Below are 19,372 nucleotides of genomic sequence, written 5' to 3'. Positions count from 1 at the left end.
ACAGTTAGTCAATTGATTAATCAGCACTAAATATCTCTTGTTCTTCTTCTTTTGTTTGGCAGGCGAAGACTATACCCACTTAACTATACGCGTTTTATACAAAATACCATTCAAATGAGCCACCGTTACAATGTGCAATTACATCTAGATAGATGCAATTTTTGTTTTTTTATCCACCCATATCCCAAGCCTCATCTACACACAAATTAAAAATCATTTAGAAACACTTAGAAACACTTGGAGATTTGAGGAATGTCAAATATGTATATTGTATTTTGAATAAATTTTTTTGTTGTTGTTTAAACAAAATGAGAGGGAATTGTGGAATGTGTAAGAGAGGGAGAGAAAGGGAGAGAAAGGGAGAAGGAAAGGGAAAAAGGGAAGAAGAATATGAACGAATACAAAGAATAGTAATAGTAATAATAATGATCATTTTTCTTTTCTATTATTTCTTAATTATATATAAATATATATATATATATATATTTAAGAGAAGAGCTTCTTCTCAAAGGAGTGGAGACCGTGGACACCACCTTCCATCTGAGCAGCAGCAGTACGCTTCTCGAAACGAACGGTACCGTTGGCAACCGACTCATGGAATTCAGCGAGCGAGCGGCAGCCGATATCCTGGAGAGAGTGCTGGACACCAGTGTGGAGGTAGCCGAGGAACTTGCGGACCGAACCCTTGTCAACCACATTACCAACGACACCCTGGGCGACCTTGACGGCATCACCCTCTGAGAAGTAGCGCTTTGTGGCTGCATTTCCGTCCTTTCCGCTCTTGTTGTTCATGGCATCAATGGAGCCCATACCACGGTAGCGCTTGAGACGCTGGCCCTCGCGGTAGAAGTACTCTCCGGGGCTCTCGGTTGTGCCTGCCAGAAGACCGCCCATCATGACGGCCGAAGCACCAAGAGCAGTAGCCTTGACGATATGACCGACGTTTCCGATGCCACCATCAGCAATAGTGGGCACGCCAAACTTGGCAGCGAACTCGGAGACGCGGTAGACAGCAGTAGCCTGGGGACGACCGCAGGCCATGACCTCCTGAGTGATGCAGATTGAGCCTGAGCCCATACCGATGCGCAGGCCGTCGGCGCCAGCAGCGATGAGACTTGCGGCCTGTTCGCGGGTGACGACGTTACCGGCAATGACCTCGAGCTTGGGGAAGGTCTTCTTGATCCACTGGATCATCTCAATCTGGTAGACCGAGTTACCCTGGGAGGAGTCCAGGACAACGACATCGAGACCGGCGTTGACCAGCAACTCGAGACGATCTCTGTCATCAGGGCGAGTACCGATGGCAGCACCGCACAACAACTGCTTGGAGTCGGGAGCCTTGGAGGCCAAGGGGTAGTTCTGGTTCTTGAGCAAATCGGAACGAGCCAAGAGGGAGACGAGGTTGCCTTGTGAGTCGACAATGGGAAGCTTGCCCTTCTTGGACGAGGCGAGGATATTGTTGGCCTCGGTCAGGGTAACACCCTCCTTGGCAACCACAAGGTCCTTGGTCATGATGTCCTTGAGGGAGGAAGAATCGTCCTGGTGAAATTGGATATCGCGGGCAGTGACGATACCAACCAACTTTCCGTGCATCTTTCCAGTCTCTAATGATTTATTTATTTTTTGGTTAATTCATTATTATTAACATTTGGATTTTCTTTGAAAAAAAATTCAATATGAAATTTGGGAGGGAAGGGGGTTTTTTTTGTAGAAAAAACAGATACACAGATATAGACACATAGTACAACCTTAATGGTTACACATTTATTTTATTTATTAGAACTTACCAGTGATGGGGATACCGCAGAAACCAGATTTTTCCTTGATGGCCTTGACATCAGCTACAGTGTTTGTGGGGGACAGGACAACGGGATCAATGATGAAACCGTTCTCAAACTTCTTGACCTTGCGGACCATGTCGGCCTGTTCTTCGGGGCTGCAGTTGTGGTGAATGATACCAATGCCGCCGAGGAGCTGGAAAATGATAATATAAAGATTTAAATGTTAGATGTAAGTTGGTATGTGCACTGGCAACATATGTGTATGTGTGGACAGTGAAACAATAGAGAAATAAGAATAAAACTTACAGCCATGGAGATAGCCATGTCAGTCTCAGTGACAGTGTCCATTGGAGAGGACAGGAAGGGGGTCTTCAAGGTGATGTTCCTTGTGATCTTGCTTTCAAGAGAGGCCTTCTCGGCAGCGAAATCAATGAATCCGGGAAGGATCAAGAAATCATTGTAGGTCAAACCACCGCTGAGTTGTTCATCCAACAAAGCTTCGACAGACAAACCATCACGGTTACCATAGGTCTTCAAATAGTCCTTGGCTTTGGAAAAATCAATAACGTTGGACATGGTTTTATTTTATGAGAAAAAAAAGAGGTAGTTTTTTATTATGAAAAAAAATGTATATAATTTGTATATGGATTTTACTTTAGTTTTTTTAGGACCAAAGAGGGGGTGGATATCCCCCCCTTCTTAACGAAGCGTTTTCCAGGTCTTATTTATACCTTTTTTTTTTCTGTTTACTTTCTTATCTTCCGAATCAATATGATTGGGCAAAGGTTCCAATTGTGACTTTTGATCTCCAAGTTAAAAAAAAAAAATGAAAAAAAAAATAGTGGCCAATTAAAAACTTTTTTTCTTATTTTAGGATTGAGCTTAACAATATTTGAGCTCCATTTTAAAGCACAGAAAAAAGAAGAAAAAATTTAAGATTTGAATCACTCTTTTTTTTTTTTTTCTCTCTAATGTGTCTGTGTGTCTTTTGTGATGTCACACAATTATGAACGCGTAATCGGTCTAATAAATTTTTATACCTTTTAATTTTTTGGTTTTTTTTTTTGCTTCATCACACACACAACATGATCTTAGATTGAGTCCTTTTAATTCCAAACAGCAGAATCACAGCCTTTTTCATGCAATTACTAGTTATTACTATTAGTATTATTGTATTTTGAATGAGCTTTATAATTATAACCCGGATTAATCAGCAACTGCAAAGCACCAACAGATATCAGACACGGTAACATGCATTATTATTATTATTACTACTATTATTATTGGCGTTGTTTTTATTACTGTTAGTATCGTTATTTTCTTCATTGTTATTCTTGAGACTGTATTATTTCTACAAGAGAAAGAAGTATTGGATTGATAATAATGGTGGGATGTAATAGTGCTAGTGATAATGATGAGAATGATGATGGTAATGGTGGGTAACAATTAGCAGGAGTTTAAGTGTTCAAAGCATATCTGGTCTGTAGGTTGCTTTGTAGTAAGTCTGTAGGTGTGTTTTATTGTATTTGTGATTCTGTATTTGTGAGGGATTAGGACGATGATGATAAAAGAGTACACGTTGAATATCACTGTGAAGTTGGTGTACGCCGAGAATAACAATAACAATAATATAAAAGAATATGATGATTTATTCGGATACTTCTGAGCCAGATATCATACTAAAGTATTTGGTATTGACGAAGACCATAATTTACACATTTGAGGAAATGACAAATCTGATTCTTGCTTTCTTGTATAAATTTATTATTGTTATTGTTATTTGAAATTCTTCTTTTATGTAAAATATAATAAAAATTCATTCTACACAATTTTATTTTATATGAATATTTGAATATTTGAATGTTTGTAATTTGGTTAAATTTGACTGGTAAAGATTCACTTAATCTTTGTAACAAACTCACAGCCTCTTTACCTCTACTTCTTTACCTCTCTATTTTTATACCTCTTTCTATTTCTCCCTAAATAAAATAGCTATACATAAATCATTCAAACCAACCCCTCCCCCCCTCCCTCCCTTTTTTATTTTTATTTTTCTTCTTTTTGATGCTCTTGTTGGTTTATAACAAATCTTATATATATATATATATATATATACATATATTTTACTTTTGCTTCATTCGATATGTATTTCTGCCTGTCATTATGTGTATAGCCATTAAAAGTATCTTATGATTACAATTGTACATATATGTATATATGTATATATGTATGTATGTATGTATGTATGTATGTATGTATGTATGTATGTATGTACATCTAATATATATATATATACTGTGGGTTTAGTACTTGACATCTCCTTTATGTATTTTTTTTCTTTGTTTCCCCTTTATTTCCTGTTTCCTTTTTTTTTTCTTTATCCTTTTTAAATAGCTTGGATTCCTGTCTTTTTTTTTGTTGTTGTTGCTGTTGCTGTTGCTGTTGCTGTTGCTGTTGTTGTTGTTGCTGCTGCTGCTGCTGCTGTTGTTGTTGTTTATATAGATATTTAATCATTTAATCATTTAATTACTTCTTTACCTTTTGTTCTTACATTCTTTCCTTTCTTATTTATTCTTCTTTGCTTTTGTGATATCCAATGGCGCTTGTACAAAGATCAAAGTCAAATCCAGGTTTTGGAGCCAGTCCAAGATACCCCATCAGAAGAGTACAATCCTGCTCACTGCCAAAGATGATCAGAACCACAAGCAAGGTTAGAAACCAAATATAATTTATACCTAAATAAACATTGAAAAATAATCTCAATACTCTATAGAATACCTGGAGATCCCCCGGATGTTGTGAGATCCCAAATATCCTTGGACATGCTTACCTTGGACCAGATCCGCCAGCTGTGTTTGACTTGCGGCCTTTGGAACTCAAGAAACAGATCTGCAAAGTAAGTGACTCACCCAAAACACAACAGGAAAAAAAATTATTCTGAACTTCTGACTAACATCTATCTATCTATTTCTTTCTTTCTTTTAACAGCGTCCCTGGTACCCTCCTAGCCCACATTACAATGTTCCGCAGTTAAAACCCCTGGCCCGCCATGAGACCAGATTTGAGCGCACGGTGAAAAAGATGTTACCATCCCAAACTGTCCGCTCGTCAAATCCTAGGTCTCGCTATGATCAATTTAAAGAGATTGGAACTGGGTAAATACATATACAATTATGTTTAAGCATCCTCTGGAATACTACATAAAATACGCTACAATATAATAAAGACAATTACGATTATAATAAACAACGACAATAAGGATATATATTTATATATTTATATATTATTTTCATTAATAATAACAACAACAATGGTCTATTATCATGATCTCTAGTGTAAATGGTGCGGTTGTACGTGCAAATGATCGCAGAAATCCGGGTGTTCAGGTGGCAATCAAACGCTGCAAACTCGACCCTGACCGGACCTATCGAGCTGCCATCCTACGAGAACTGAAGATCATGTCTGGAAATCATGCGAACCTTATCCAATTGAAAGAGGTCACGGTCTGGCGGGATGCAATCTGGATTGCAATGGATTTGATGCGCTGCTCAGTATTTGCAGTCTTGTGCCGACGTGGAATGCCTGAGGACCATACCATCCTCGTAGCCCGTCAGACCATCTTGGCCCTAGAGCATCTGCACTCCAAGGGGGTCTTGCATCGCGATCTAAAGTGCGAAAATTTGCTTCTGGGCTGGCAAGGTCAGGTGAAACTAGCCGACTTTGGTTTGTCTGCTCGTGTAGCTCGTCCTCAACGCGACCGTCTAGGGACCAGCAAGTGGTAAGTTTATTATTTTTTATTTTAAAATATATCTTATTGATTGATTGTCTTTTGGTATTTGTAGGATGGCTCCAGAAGTCATTAGACAGGACCACTACAATGAAAAGATTGATATGTGGTCCCTTGGAATCACCTTGATAGAGATGATGGATAGAGTTCCCCCTCACTACCTTATCAAGGATGAAGAAGAGTTGTTTGATGTAATTACCACAGAACCTAGTCCTACTTTCACCTACAGCTATCCATCAATGTACATGCGCGGCCTCGTGTCATGGCTCCTTGATGAGAACCCTTTGACTCGTCCTGCTGCTTCTGATGTTCTTCTCGTAAGTCCTTGTGAATTGATATCAATGTTTGCATTTATTCTAAATATTTAATTGTTTCTATTGTTTCTATCTATAGGAAATCGATACCCACATTAATCAAAAACTCTTACCTTGCTCTTCTTCAGCCGAACTTGTCCACTTTCTGGATCAGGTCCTGATTTAATTACCCTCAGGTTTCTTAACAGCAACAACAACAAAAAAAGGGCTATAGCAAAAAAATGAAAATGAAAATGAAAATGAAACTGAAAACCTTGGTGATATAACTAGTACAAAATACTCTTTTTTTTTTCTTTTTTAAAAAAAAATCTTTCTTTTTACGCATTTACACTTATACATCTTTACATATATTCACTCTTACACTTACACTTACACTTACACTTACACTTACACTTACATATATACACAAAAAGAAGAAGGTATAAAAGAAAGAAAAAACAACAATTTTCCAACCTTCAAACAGCAACCCTTCTCCTCCTTTCAAAATCCTCACTTAATGATCTTTTCAAAAAATCACCCACCTTTCTTTCCTTCTCTCTCTCTCTATCATATACATATATATTATTTTATTTTGCATTCATATTTTTATCCAAATCATTCAATATTCCTTATATAAATACCAATACCAATACCAATACCAATATATATATATAATAACCAAAGAAAAAAAAGATAAACCTCTTATTGTCTACATTAATTAATGATATTTTTTTTCTCTCTTAAAAGAAAAGTGGTAGGAAGGATCATATATGCATAGTCTAAAAATATAAAGGATAAACTGTCAAGAATAAAATCTATTGTTGAGACGGGGCTTTTATTTATTTTTATTTATTTTCTTGAGGTATTGAATCTGGCTTTGTACAATATCTGGAAGAGATAAAGAGAGAAATAAATCAAAGGAAAGGTGAAAAGGAGTAAGAGGAGGATATTTAAGGGAGGAAAGGAAACAAAAAAAAAAGACCAAGGGGGGATACAGAGGGTGGGTTTAGTAAAATTGAATATTAACTTTCTTGTACTTGTTTGTTGTTATTCTTGACCTTTGAATAGAGTTTTCTTTTCTCACTCACTTTATATACTGTTACCAATGTCTTTTTTTTTAAAAAAATAAAAAATAAATAAATTGTTGATCAATTTTTGTCTAATATTTCTGCCACAACCTTAATACACCAATAATAATTTATTTATTTTTTATATATAAAAACAGTTACTGGGAGACCAAAAATAAACCAAAAAGAAGGGGGTGGTTAAGATGATGTGTAAGTTTGTTTATCACGCCATTATTATCTATTATTTTGAAACAAAGAGCTCTTATACAATATTGTTTCAATAAAATGGAATACACACTACATACACAAAGAAAATTAAAATGATGATGACGATGACGATGAAGCCAAACGTGCTTGGGGTTCCGTTTTTCCCGACCGGGTCTTTCCTCCATTTCTACAGAGACTGAATACAGGCACTATTTTAGTTTTAAGCACAGGCTAGTTAGTACCTTTTATATATATATATATATTATATTATATTATATTATATTATATTATATTATATTATATATATATTATTTCCAGTGAGTGGTAGTGGTAATGACATACATACATAGATACATACATACATACATAGATACATACATATATATATATATATTTAATATAATATAATATAATACAATACAATAAAAATATATTCCTGGTATTCACACACATTATACATACATTTTATATACCTACATACCTACATACCTACATCATGAGTTGGTAATCTTATTATTCTTTTAAATTGAAAATATATATATATATATATAGATTCTCAATAAACTCATCCTTCTACTCCAATCTCACTCACAATTCAACCCAATGACTCTTTCATCACAACTAGGAAAGGAATGACAAAGGCGTTCTCGCGTCTACCATATCAACTCGCAAAGAAAGACAATGGCACGTCATTTATTATTTTCCATTATCCTTTTAATATCCCTTTTTTTTAAAAAAAATAAATAGTAAATCGGTAGCAACACCAACAGAAACATTTCATTGTTTGAATTCACTCATTTATAATTTCATATATATACAGTTACTGTTGATGAAGAATTTGGACGCTTAGAGACTAGATTTATCGAAAAGACAAAGGAGATCGTTGCTCTTGATACTCACACAAAAGAGTTTAGAAATGGCGTGTCAGGCAAGCTTAACAACCACCTAAAATAAATCGAGAGTTTTTTGTAATTTCTTTTTTTTTCTTTTTATGGATTTTATAGACATGTTAAATAATCAACAGGGATGTTCTGCACTACTTGAAAACCTTTTTGCACCTTCTATGGGATGCCATACAAATGAAGATGGATCTACTAGACCCGCGCCTACAGATATACCATTCGGCAGTCTCCAAGCTGCACAGGATTATGCAACAGCCATGAATTACTGTCGCGATGAAATTATGCAAGAACTAGTAAGATTTTTTTTTTGATGATGATAATAATAATAACATTTTTTTTTAAAAAAAAGGATGCATTGGATAAAAGTGTAATCCAACCTACTGATCAGTTGGCAGCATTAACCAAAGTGATCCAAAAGACAATTGTCAAGCGCCAGCACAAACTACTTGATTATGACCGGTTTCGTACATCCCACCAAAAATACGCTGCCATTGCTGACAAGGGACCAAGTGAAGAAAAGCATATGATCAAGCTGCAAAGTCAGCTGGAGACAGCAACCCAGGACTACTTTTACCTCAATAATCTTCTCAAGCGAGATCTGGCAGAGTTTCTGAGACTGGCGGCTTTGTTTATCCAGCCTGTCCTGGAAGACTTTTATGAGATCCAGTGCCGGGTTCTTGGCGGCATGTATGGGCGGATCTACGAGGTTGCCGAAACCCACCGGGCAGTGTTCCTGACACTCGACAAGAGTTTGCAGGTCGGATATGAGTGGCGGCTGGGTCAACGCCCGGTGGATCAGGAAATGAAGCAATTGAGTATTTTACAAAAGAGCACTGGAGCACGTAAGCTGTAAATAGATCAAATTAGATTAGATTAAAAGTATGTATGTAAATATGTATGTGGGCAAGTGTTTAAAAAAAACATATACATATATATTAGAGTTGGGATATAGAGCAGACTCCTTGGAAGACCGGATGAAGAACCGTGATCCTGTTTACAATAACAATCCCGACAGATTGTCGACTGCGTCACTCAAACCTGCCATGTCAGCAAAACCATTGATGGCACCCAAACCAACCATGGCACCCAAGCCAACCATGACACCAAAGCCAGCAATGGGATCTAAATCATACAACCACTACCAACAACAGCAGCAATATGAAGAGAAGGATGAAGAAGGAGAATATATGGGATCAAGATTTGGATCATTGGCACTATCATCACCGTCACCACCACAAACAACAACAAACAAACCAAAGACACGTATGCCTCCTCCCCCTCCACCACCAAAACCAAAGGCAAAGGCAAAGGTTGCTGTAGTGCACTATGTGATTGCATTGTACGATCTTGATGCTCAACAGGCGGGAGATCTTACCTTTCGACAGAATGATCGGATTGAATTGATCGAGAGAACAGCAGATGAACAGGACTGGTGGAAAGGACGATTGGGAGATCAGGTTGGAATGTTTCCAGGTGAGTTGATTAGCTGGGAAATGGGTTGTATGTAGCTATAGTAAAAGGAACTGGATAAGGTTCTATAGCTATACACTTGTTATTGTGTATACAGAATGATGTGGTTACAAATGTACTTATGGAGAGTTGAATGGATTAGGCAACTATGTGACACTGGAATAATAAATACATACACAATACAAGATCCAACCATCAACCAATCACCAACAAGAATATATATATAATTTCCCCTGAAAATCCTGCATAGTGAATGAATGAATGAATGAATGAATGAATGAATGAATGAATGAATGGAATAAATTTATATATATAAATAAGAATACTTTTAAAGAAAGAGCTGGATTTGGAATATTGAATTTGATTGTTGGAATTTCAAGTCCGTTTAAATATATTGTTTGTATTTTATATGTTTTGAATACACATGAAAAATATTTATTTATAAGATTATCATAGTGAAATTCTTGCATTGACAGTGGCACCAATGGTATTCAAACAGAAATGGTGTGCTTTAATATATATATATATTTACAAGACAGATCTTTTTCTTTGCAATTACTGATTTAACTTTTTTCTCTCTCTCTCTTTCTTTATTTGATTGTCCGAAATCTATTGATAATTTATATAATGATTCATTTTATATTTAGAATTTCAATCTCCTAGTAATAATAATTTTTATTTTTAATATTTTCTACACAACAAAAAGAGCATTTTTTTTTTGTATTTTTGTTGGATGATCTTCAGTCGTCAAACCTTGTACTGAATTGAAGTCCCAAAAAAGGGCACAAAGATCCAACTACAAAGATATTACACATTACAGCATTACACACTATAGAATTATAGCATTATATACATATTGATATAATATATAGTATATATAATATAAAATGTGAAAATTAGTGCTGTATATAAAAGATACTCAGGTACATAATAATAGTACTAATTAGTCTCTATCTTTAAAATAAATTATATGTATATAAAAAAAAACAAGATCATCTCCTTTTTGTCATTATATATATATATATTCTGCTTTGGCGTCTATTGAATGCTTTTATATATATAACACAAAACCAAGAATAAGAAATAAGAACAGGATCGGACTAGGAAATAAAATAGAAAAAAAGAAAAGAAAGGCCTGGGTGTAAATTGAGATTGAAGATATGAAGCCTATCCTGCCGTGTTTCTCACTCCGTTCTAAATGTCACACACGCCTTCTTTCTACAGGCTATATACACCACCACCTTTATAACATATATATCTTTATATATAATTTAGTTAATTAATTAATAGCAGGCTGAATGTTCTTATATTTCAATTGTTAGTGTTAGTATTATCTTTACATATAAATACAGATAGATAGATAGAAAGGTAGATATATGGTAATTATTGTTACTTGTTAATTAATACAGATTTCTCTTTCCTCTTTTCTTTCTTTCTTTCTTTCTTCCTTCCTTCCTTCTTTCTTCTTTCCTTCTTTCCTTCCTTCCTTCCTTACTTCCTTACTTCCTTACTTCCTTCCTTTCTTATATATATATATTTATATTAATTTTCTGAATTATAAAATAAAATAAATAAATCAAAAGAATAATAGTCACCATGGGAAATCAAGCAAGCAAAGTTATCGATAAAAGCAAAGAAAAACGAAAGAGAACGACCAAAAGACGTCAAAGTACGATAACACTCAGTGCCAGATCAACCGTCTCGCACCATTCCCTCCAATCCCACGGAAACTATGACTGGCTCGAAGAAAGCCAAGAAACTGCCCTGAGTGCGCGAGTGATCCACGTAGCCATGGCAAAGGCCTCGGCTGTCTCGCAATCGTCCTCAATCTCATCACACCCATCACACATATCAACTTCCTCTTCTTCTTCGTCTCATATTCCAACTCATGGACCACCAGGAGCCCGTCGTAAATCAATCACCGAATTCTTCACAAGGCGCAAACAAAGCATCTCTAGACCAACCATCTTTTCAGAAAATGAATTCCGAGAACATGATAGACTTCAACGACAGGTAAAGAAATAATACCTTTAATTTTGAGACTGGGTGTGGGTACTTTTTCTTTTTCTTTTTCTTGTGCTTGTGCTTGTGCTTGTGCTTGTGTACCTGTGAGGCAGAATGACGATGACGACGATTATGATGATTATTAGAAGGACAAAGGAAGTAGAAAATATATATATATATTGCTGTCCGGTCCACTTTGTGTTGCAAAGGCTGGGTTTCGATCAAGTTAAATGAACTTTACAAAAAAAGAAAAAGTTCATCTCAGCTACAATACATACAGAGATATATAAATATCTAAAAGATTAGAGAAATCATATTATTCCCAATACATATACTGTATAGATAACCAATAGTTCCTTTCTTTTTAAAAAGCAAATGAAAAAAAAAAACACACACACACACTCATACACACTCACTCACTCATATACAATTTCTTATATATATATATCTTCTTTAGCATTATCTATTAAAGAGTGCAAGAAAGAGTAACCATTGGGCAACTTTAGACACACCAGCTGTTATTCTTGACATGGGAACTGGAAATGGCATCTGGGCACTCGAAATGGCTTCTCAGTTCCCTCAAGCCCAGGTCCTCGGCATGGATCTCCGTCCACCCCACGAGCAACAAGGTGGTCCAAAAAATCTGCGTTATGTCGAAGCAGACATTAGACAATCCTGGCCCATGGGAGACAATTCCATTGACTTGTGAGTATTAACTTCCTGTTTTTTAATATTAATTTTTTTTGAGAATCATAACTCTTATGTATTACTACTGTTAGTATTAAGCTAATTTTTAATTTTAATATTAATTTTTAATATTAATTTTTTTTTTAAAAAAAAGTATCTTTCAACGTAATATGGGTCAAGTCATTCAAAAGGACCAATGGAGCCACGTGCTCAGTGAAATGAGACGTGTTCTGAAACCAGGCGGCTACATTGAACTGGTCGAGTCTGACCTCTGGCATCACAACCCTGGTCCGGTCCAGCAGGCATTTGATGAGTTCTTCGAGGGCCAGTGTGCCGACCTCGGTTTGGACTTCATGTTCACCGACAGATTAAAAGACCAGATCGAACAGGTCGGTGGGTTTGGATCGGTTGACATGCGCGCCCTGGACATCCCGGCCGGCGAATGGCCAGCCGAAGCAGAGCTAAAGCAGTTTGGATTCATCAACAAGGAAACCCAAAAAGCCTTCTTGCGGAACTGCAAGACCTTTTATGTCTCCAAGTGGGGTATCACCTCAGACGATTACGATCTTGCTGTAGGAGAAGTCATGGAAGAATTTGAAGAGTATCATGGATTCACCCGTTTCAATTGTTGGATTGCCCAAAAGTCTTGATTTCTTTTTCTTTTTCTTATATATATATATACTGCTTCTATTATGTTTCTGCGTTGTCTTTTGTTGCTGTAATCTATTGTACCATTCTTACTTTCTTACTCTTTACTTCTTCTTGTGTATAATCTATCGCTCTATTTATATTCTTCCTTCATCCCCTTATTGACTCTTTATTTCTCTTATGCTCCTAACTGATATTTTTAACTCCATTTAGTGTTTGTACTTTAGATAATAATAATAAATAGAAATAAAAGGTACAGCCTTGGAGTAAAAAACAGATATAATCAATTAAACCAGATGCTTTGGTGTGTATATTTCATTACTATTCAATACTTTAAGGTTTATTGGACTTCATATTCCGGAAAGAGAAAAAGAAAGAGAAAAGCAGGTTTATCTTCTTCATTACTCAGAACAATAGAAGAAGTATGTAAAGAAGAAGCACTAATTTATATAATATTTAATAAGAGTTTAAGCTATAGATTTGCTGTATAGTATATATATATATATATAGTTATGTATTACCTTCTACCTTTTCTTATCTAAAAAAAAATTACGATTCCCTAAATACTATAATATTGATAAAGGCATGTATATTCCTTAATCGATTCTTTTTATCAAAGAGTATACACCTTTTCTGTGTTGACATCGCTACGTCTGATTCCTATTTTTGAAAAACCGAAATAATGATAATTAAATATCACCCTAAAATTAGTATATGCTAGAAGTGTCAAAGTTACAAGTCCTTTGAATCAATCATATTAGTATTTTTCTACAGTGTATTATGTTCCGAAACAATTTTACATTAGTATTATTATTTGCACCAAAAGAGACTTGAACTGCTTATAAGATTTCTCGGGATCTTTCTAGACAGTGTTATGAAATAGGATGTAACCCGGACTCAAGGGGGAGGGGGTTCGTTACTGAGTGGGTAAGCTATTAGATTTGAATTATTCTATCGTCTTTAATTCTTATGCTGGGTTGAAGAAGTTGGAAAAAGTATGTTTTGCATTGACTGCAAAAACATGGTGGCGTAAAAAGTGGAATATATATATAAGAGAGAAAGATTAGTGTTTAATTAAAATTCCAAAATAAAGCACATTTTTAAAGCTGTACATAACTATTCAAAATGTATCTCAAGACAGGAATACTTGCTTGAGGATTTCTTGAAAAAGTGGCCTTGTTGACTGGAATTGTAGGCAGTCTATTGCGGATTGGTGTGATTCTTTCATTTAGAAAGGCAGAAAGTCGAGAAAGTATAATAGCCGTCTGGCAATATTTGATCTGGGATTTGAAATGGAGCTGGCAGTTTAATCAGTAGATTGTCCAGTAAATGTTCATATACGATGTTCTTTATTGCCATTATGGAAAGATACTAAAATTTGATATAAGCTTATCATATATATATATATATGTAAATAAATTGAGCAATAATAATATTTTATCCTGAAATTCGTTCTTGTTATATAAATAAAATAGTTTGCTATTATATTTTCAAATTTTTCTACATAACAGTTGTTGTATGTAGTCGCAATAGTCATGCATGCAGAAGATACTACCGCACCATAATTTTTAAGGCCATTCAAGCTGACAGTAAGATTAACTCCGTTAGTTTGCATCGGCTCTGTATATAATGCCTGAAGATGTTGTAGTCTAGGGTAATGGTGTGGCAACTATACTATCGTTAAACGACCATAAATTGCTCTGTAAACTCGGTACCAGAAATCTTGATCAACTAAATCAGTTGATAAATCTGAGACGCCTCAAAGGATATAGTAATTGATAAAAAGGCTGTGCGTTATACACCACCTCGCGCAAGAAAGACGATTGCAAGATAATTCTGCCTCGAGCACGTTGTATATGATCATTATTGGAGATAAAGGAATCGAGAGTAATGGACAAGGTATATCGTTGATGAGGGCCAAGATCCCTATTTAACAACTGTAGCAAAGTCATGTCATGGTTTGGGCATATAGGACTTCTTTTAGTTGAATGACCTTGAGCTCCACATGAGTTGCAAACAACGAGAACATAAGCAGCTTTCTTTGCTCTCAACTCACCAAGAGTATTATTGTGCTTGTGTCCTAAATAATAAAATAACGATGAACACTAGTTTCTTGCTTAATACATAGGGTACACTCCGATGAATGTTTCAATTTACTTTTTCTTTTAGTAGAAGTAAAGCTTTTTTCTTGGAGACCTTGTTCTTGCTCGTCTAATTTTTGTTGCTTTTTATTTCGAATCAACTCTTCTGCTGCAGGATAGAGCGTAGGACGCATCGTAGGGTAACATTGAAAAGAAAGAAATAAAGAAAAGATGCTCAAGAAGTGAATAAGAACATATTCAGTAGTGAGTTATCTTTTAATTTATATAGAGCCAAGCACAGCCACTTTTCCCGGCAGTTCAATTCATCCTTTACTGTGGTAAAGGCCAAGGAAATCTAGTTTAATGTCTATTACAAGCAAATAAAACTACCGTCTGTTTAAAGCAACATTCTATACCATGGGTGGGCAGTTACCACATCAGACAGAGTTGGAGAGGAGGAAGCAGCAATCATTGTGTTACAAAGAACACACAATTTTGAATTTTTATTTAAAATAAAAAATAAACTGCTGGGAGTACCAGTTTTAACTAAAATATTTAAGTTCAATATAAAAATGTATTTAAAGAGGACTACTGAAGATGCTCTTTATGATCTTTTCAGCATCGTGTCCTAATACAGAGCGATCCTAATTACGGGTCTACTTATTCTTCCCAATCCATTGCATTCACACCCACCGAATTTTCTGGTCAACGATTCTTCCCTGCACAACCTCATATGTAGATATAGATATATTTATTTTTAGGTATTCCTGACTGATCAAATTACCTGTACTAATCTCACAATTGTTCGTGTGGAACAGGATTCTTTAGACAATCAAATGAGTCAGTCGGACACAAGACAGATAACAGAACCAAAACAAGACAAATAAATAAAGCTACGTTGAGTATATACTTTTGTATTATTTTGATTTGTTAGTAGCTAAATTATAAGAAATAAAGGTGAATATATACATATATTGAGTGGGAATTTAGTAACTTGAAAGATAAAGGTCTGGTCAGTAAACATGACTTATGGTGCCCAGTTGTTAAAGTAATCCAAAAATATATCGTGACCCTGACAACCAAGAAATAAAAACAGACAAATAGACAATGGCTTTAAAGGCCTCGAAATAAGTAAAATAAAAATGACTGGAAGGGATGAAGGAGGGGGGTAGGATTCAATATTCCTACAGCTATACTACTGGTATAATATTAACTATGAGCTAATTAATATCTCAAGTGAAATCATGCAGGGAAACTTCGTTGGAAACAAAGTAGAGTGGATGAATTATAAAAGTTGGCTTGGTTGGCCGTAAGGCTGCTCCGTTTGAATAATCAATTAGAAGCTCCGTTTGTTTCCAATTGATCGAATAAGAGAATTTCTTGTTGACCAAAAATCAGGTGTAAATCAAGGCTTCTTTGTTACTTTCCAATTAAAAAACCAATATTCTTACTTATGTATCTATTTGTGCAGGCTAAAACGTCTACCTAGAAACTCTCTTGTCCAAAATAGAATAATAGTAAGAAGTAAAAATAGGTGGTCTTACAGGACACAACTTTTAATTAGCCTAAAAATAATAATACAAACAAAAAACTTGACAGCTGATTTCCCACTGTAGACTGATTTTCATCGGCAGTACATCAGAATACACCTCTTAAGCACACCCTGGAGCGACATTTAAAAAGAAAAATACACTCCCTACAGTGTAATTGTCTTTCTTTATTTTGGTCCCAAAAACGGGTTCTTGTAATTCTTTTACTATTTAATGATATTGAATAGCAGATCTAGAAAGATCCATAAAAGAAGAGTATATATACATATATCAAAAAATATAAAAAGGTCAATTCACTCACATTTAACGTCTTTGTCAATCTTCCAAAAAAAAATGTATGCTGGTGCGTGCAAATATGTAGAAAAGAAAAAGCATAATAATAGTACATTAAGGGTGTTAAAGAAAAGGGTAATTATTTTTGTTATGTGGAATATAATAGAAAACAAGTATCATCTTGACTCTCGTTTGTGTTCCATTCGTTTCTTCAACATTAGGAACAATGCATGTTTCTCTTCTCTGAGAGATATCAACCTGGCATGAAGAGTATCTTTGGTAGTGTGGGAATGTACAGCCATGCTGGTGCGTGCATAAATGCGGCCATTCAGAGAGCGAGTGGGATGGGCGAGGCGTAATTGTCTTGCAATTGCTTTACGAATCAGACGTTGGTTTGGCTGAAGTGGAGATGAGAATGTGATTGGTGCCATTGTAGTTATTTATATATTTATCTATGGTTTTGATAACTTTAAAGAATAAGAGAAGTAAAAGTGAAGAGATACTAAAGAAGAGGAAAAGAAAAAGTAGAGGGAGAACTAAACTTGTTTATAACCTCCCGTTCTTATATAATTAGATATACAGTGTATCTGTATGAATATATGTACAGTGCTTCCAACAAGCAATATTGCACCCAATCAAAATCAATGCTATGCTTTCAAAAATAGAAGTCGTATTTTTAAAAATCGCGTCCTTTCTTGGTTCTCAAGAGTGAGTGAGTGAGTGAGTGAGTTTTTTTTTTAAAAAAAAAACTTTGTTTTCAATTGGTGTGGACAGACCAAAAAGTTCAAAAAAAAAGTTCAAATATATATTAGATAAAATTAAGCGCTCATAGTATCATTGGTTTCATTATGTGAAAATCATTTATTGCGGGCGGTTTTTTTAGACCTTGCCTCCTATGTCACATTTATTCCATCAAAAGTATGCTATTCTTAATCTGAGTGGCAATAGAAGAAGATTAGCTAGTCAGAGTCATTTGCATTTCTTCAAACTTTTTTTTTAAATGCTTCATGCTGATTGAACAGTCCGTGCCGCAAAAAAAAGGTCATAGTTGCTACCGAAATTGACAATTTCTTGGAGTCAGGAGAATTTTCTATACAGCTTCCAGTTGTGTCTGTTATATATATAATAATATAATTTATTACCTAAAAGAAAGTTACTTGATGCTATCGATGGTTGTTAGCAAACCCACATAGTCTAAAGCTATAAGACCAGTTTTGCCGAATTTTCAGTCTAGTCTATGAACAAGATCTTGTAGTCGAGCATTAGATGTTGTCAAGCGTTACTTTTTCGTCGGAACATCTACCTTTTACTGATCCGTCGCAATTGGTGAGCGAGCCCAAGAATGTTGGATCAGTATTCTCGTGTCTCTGTAAGATAGTATCAGAAGCATTTTAACAAACTTGACAACTGCCTGAAAGTCAAACAATTATATCGTGCTTAGGGCGCTTTAAGTTTGGTTAGCAACTCTGAGACTGATATTACAAGAAAACCATTGTAATACTAAAGTCTAAATACCAAAACTCTATTGTCTAACAAAAGGTTGTAAGGTAGAGGCTTTAAATCCTGCGCTTTCTTATAGTGGCAGACAATAAAGAGTTGTGAGAAACAAGCAGGTATATCAGTCAATTACTTATACAGGTCTTCAAGTAATACTAATAAAATGAAATACTGTCCACATAAAAACAAACAAACAAACAAACATGTTGTCCCAATAAAGACTCCTAATCTAGAGAATGAAAGAATAGCAAGAAAGAGTGTCTAAAGAAGTATCTTTAATTAATTGCAATGATAATCGACCATCAGCTATGATTTGTCAATTATCAAGTAGAGTATACAAACCAACATACACCCACATATGTACACACAATAATCATTGGTATTCTCAAATTGTGTTTAATTAATTGGAAATATTTTGCCTATAATTTTTATACCTATACCTAAATTTATATTTATATTTATATTTATATTTATATTTATACTTATATTTATATTTATATATTTACACAAAGAAATATAACTTTTTTCTTTCTTTTCTTTGATAGTGATGATCAAAGCTGTTTACTTCTTTTCATAGACGTCAGACTTTCTCCTTTTTCCTTTTTGGATATCCTTTAGTTTGTAATTAGGTCTGTGGGTGGAGGTGTGGTATGATGGGATCTTTGTCGAGTACGCCTGGCTGTACTCGGTCCAGGGCTGCCCGCATGTCGTTTTGTGTCCATAGTTCGTTTGGTTTCCAAAGATTTTTTGGGGCATGGTTCACCGTATGCCCTCATCCAAGAAGGACGGGCAGGATTACCATTCTTATTAACCCAGTCAGGTTCCCCCATCGCCTTTCCAGCTATCATTTGATCCCATCCATCCGGCACACCTGTAGCACCAGTCAAACGACCTAGATAGACTCCTAGATTGGGTGACCAACGCATCTCATGGTTCTCACAGGCCCGGATAACTCCAAACGTCTCCTTATTCGAAAATGGTACCATTGTACTAGGATCTCTGTAAATAGCTGGCTGTCCAGTGATAAGACAAGTTGCAGGCTTGAGGGGTTTAGGTTCCTTGTCAAGCCAAGAGTTCAATTCCGGAATCAAATCCAGCCGATCAAGTTCCTTGTCTGTCAATCCA

At 35.4% G+C, this 19,372-nt stretch overlaps 7 protein-coding genes across 7 annotated transcripts; 3 read left to right on the top strand and 4 right to left on the bottom strand.

Annotated features, from left to right (window-relative positions):
• Positions 1-245: 245 nt before the first annotated feature.
• PHYBLDRAFT_75347 (hypothetical protein) lies at positions 246-2,465 on the bottom strand. The gene is made up of 3 exons (XM_018443052.1): positions 2,088-2,465; positions 1,788-1,974; positions 246-1,604 (listed from the first exon to the last, which is right to left on the bottom strand). Exons 1-3 carry the CDS (start codon positions 2,355-2,357, stop codon positions 487-489), a joined length of 1,575 nt encoding a protein of 524 aa, XP_018286266.1. The 5' UTR covers positions 2,358-2,465; the 3' UTR covers positions 246-486.
• A 2,699-nt stretch (positions 2,466-5,164) lies between these two features.
• Positions 5,165-5,708, top strand: PHYBLDRAFT_92451 (hypothetical protein; the record flags this gene model as incomplete). The annotated part of the gene is made up of 2 exons (XM_018443788.1): positions 5,165-5,559; positions 5,624-5,708. Coding segments are annotated over 2 exons (480 nt in total), but the record flags the coding sequence as incomplete, so codon positions are not given.
• A 2,433-nt stretch (positions 5,709-8,141) lies between these two features.
• PHYBLDRAFT_183191 (hypothetical protein) lies at positions 8,142-9,704 on the top strand (the record flags this gene model as incomplete). Its single annotated transcript, XM_018438732.1, has 4 exons — positions 8,142-8,330; positions 8,387-8,879; positions 8,977-9,510; positions 9,650-9,704. 4 exons carry the CDS (start codon positions 8,142-8,144, stop codon positions 9,670-9,672), a joined length of 1,239 nt encoding a protein of 412 aa, XP_018286264.1. The 3' UTR covers positions 9,673-9,704.
• A 1,298-nt stretch (positions 9,705-11,002) lies between these two features.
• On the top strand, positions 11,003-13,119 carry PHYBLDRAFT_183190 (hypothetical protein). The gene is made up of 3 exons (XM_018438731.1): positions 11,003-11,520; positions 11,969-12,216; positions 12,353-13,119. The coding sequence occupies exons 1-3, from the start codon at positions 11,104-11,106 to the stop codon at positions 12,846-12,848; spliced, it is 1,161 nt and encodes a 386-aa protein (XP_018286263.1). The 5' UTR covers positions 11,003-11,103; the 3' UTR covers positions 12,849-13,119.
• A 951-nt stretch (positions 13,120-14,070) lies between these two features.
• PHYBLDRAFT_173226 (hypothetical protein) lies at positions 14,071-15,121 on the bottom strand (the record flags this gene model as incomplete). The annotated part of the gene is made up of 4 exons (XM_018436976.1): positions 14,071-14,217; positions 14,351-14,515; positions 14,649-14,926; positions 15,004-15,121. 4 exons carry the CDS (start codon positions 15,119-15,121, stop codon positions 14,071-14,073), a joined length of 708 nt encoding a protein of 235 aa, XP_018286262.1.
• A 1,566-nt stretch (positions 15,122-16,687) lies between these two features.
• PHYBLDRAFT_150405 (hypothetical protein) lies at positions 16,688-17,181 on the bottom strand (the record flags this gene model as incomplete). The annotated part of the gene is made up of 2 exons (XM_018432476.1): positions 16,688-16,709; positions 16,937-17,181. 2 exons carry the CDS (start codon positions 17,179-17,181, stop codon positions 16,688-16,690), a joined length of 267 nt encoding a protein of 88 aa, XP_018286261.1.
• A 552-nt stretch (positions 17,182-17,733) lies between these two features.
• PHYBLDRAFT_73050 (hypothetical protein) lies at positions 17,734-19,361 on the bottom strand (the record flags this gene model as incomplete). Its single annotated transcript, XM_018442763.1, has 4 exons — positions 17,734-17,861; positions 18,054-18,115; positions 18,381-18,402; positions 18,927-19,361. Coding segments are annotated over 4 exons (647 nt in total), but the record flags the coding sequence as incomplete, so codon positions are not given.
• Between the last annotated feature and the right edge of the window lie 11 nt (positions 19,362-19,372).

This window comes from Phycomyces blakesleeanus, assembly GCF_001638985.1.
Source record: "Phycomyces blakesleeanus NRRL 1555(-) unplaced genomic scaffold PHYBLscaffold_25, whole genome shotgun sequence".
Classification (NCBI taxonomy): Eukaryota; Fungi; Mucoromycota; class Mucoromycetes; order Mucorales; family Phycomycetaceae; genus Phycomyces; species Phycomyces blakesleeanus.
Note: the sequence above shows the minus strand (reverse complement) of the source record. Positions and strands in the feature narration are given on the sequence as shown.

What these genes read in the sequence shown, in the direction of transcription:
- PHYBLDRAFT_75347 (XM_018443052.1), bottom strand. Translation starts at nt 2,357, where the DNA reads ATGTCCAACGTTATTGATTTTTCCAAAGCCAAGGACTATTTGAAGACC. An exon ending in ACATGGCTATCTCCATGGCT is followed by an intron (nt 1,975 to 2,087) that starts GTAAGTTTTATT and finishes ATCATTTTCCAG; the next exon opens with CTCCTCGGCGGCATTGGTAT. An exon ending in CTGCGGTATCCCCATCACTG is followed by an intron (nt 1,605 to 1,787) that starts GTAAGTTCTAAT and finishes ATAAATCATTAG; the next exon opens with AGACTGGAAAGATGCACGGA.
- PHYBLDRAFT_183190 (XM_018438731.1), top strand. Translation starts at nt 11,104, where the DNA reads ATGGGAAATCAAGCAAGCAAAGTTATCGATAAAAGCAAAGAAAAACGA. An exon ending in ATGATAGACTTCAACGACAG is followed by an intron (nt 11,521 to 11,968) that starts GTAAAGAAATAA and finishes TATCTTCTTTAG; the next exon opens with CATTATCTATTAAAGAGTGC. An exon ending in GGAGACAATTCCATTGACTT is followed by an intron (nt 12,217 to 12,352) that starts GTGAGTATTAAC and finishes TTTAAAAAAAAG; the next exon opens with TATCTTTCAACGTAATATGG.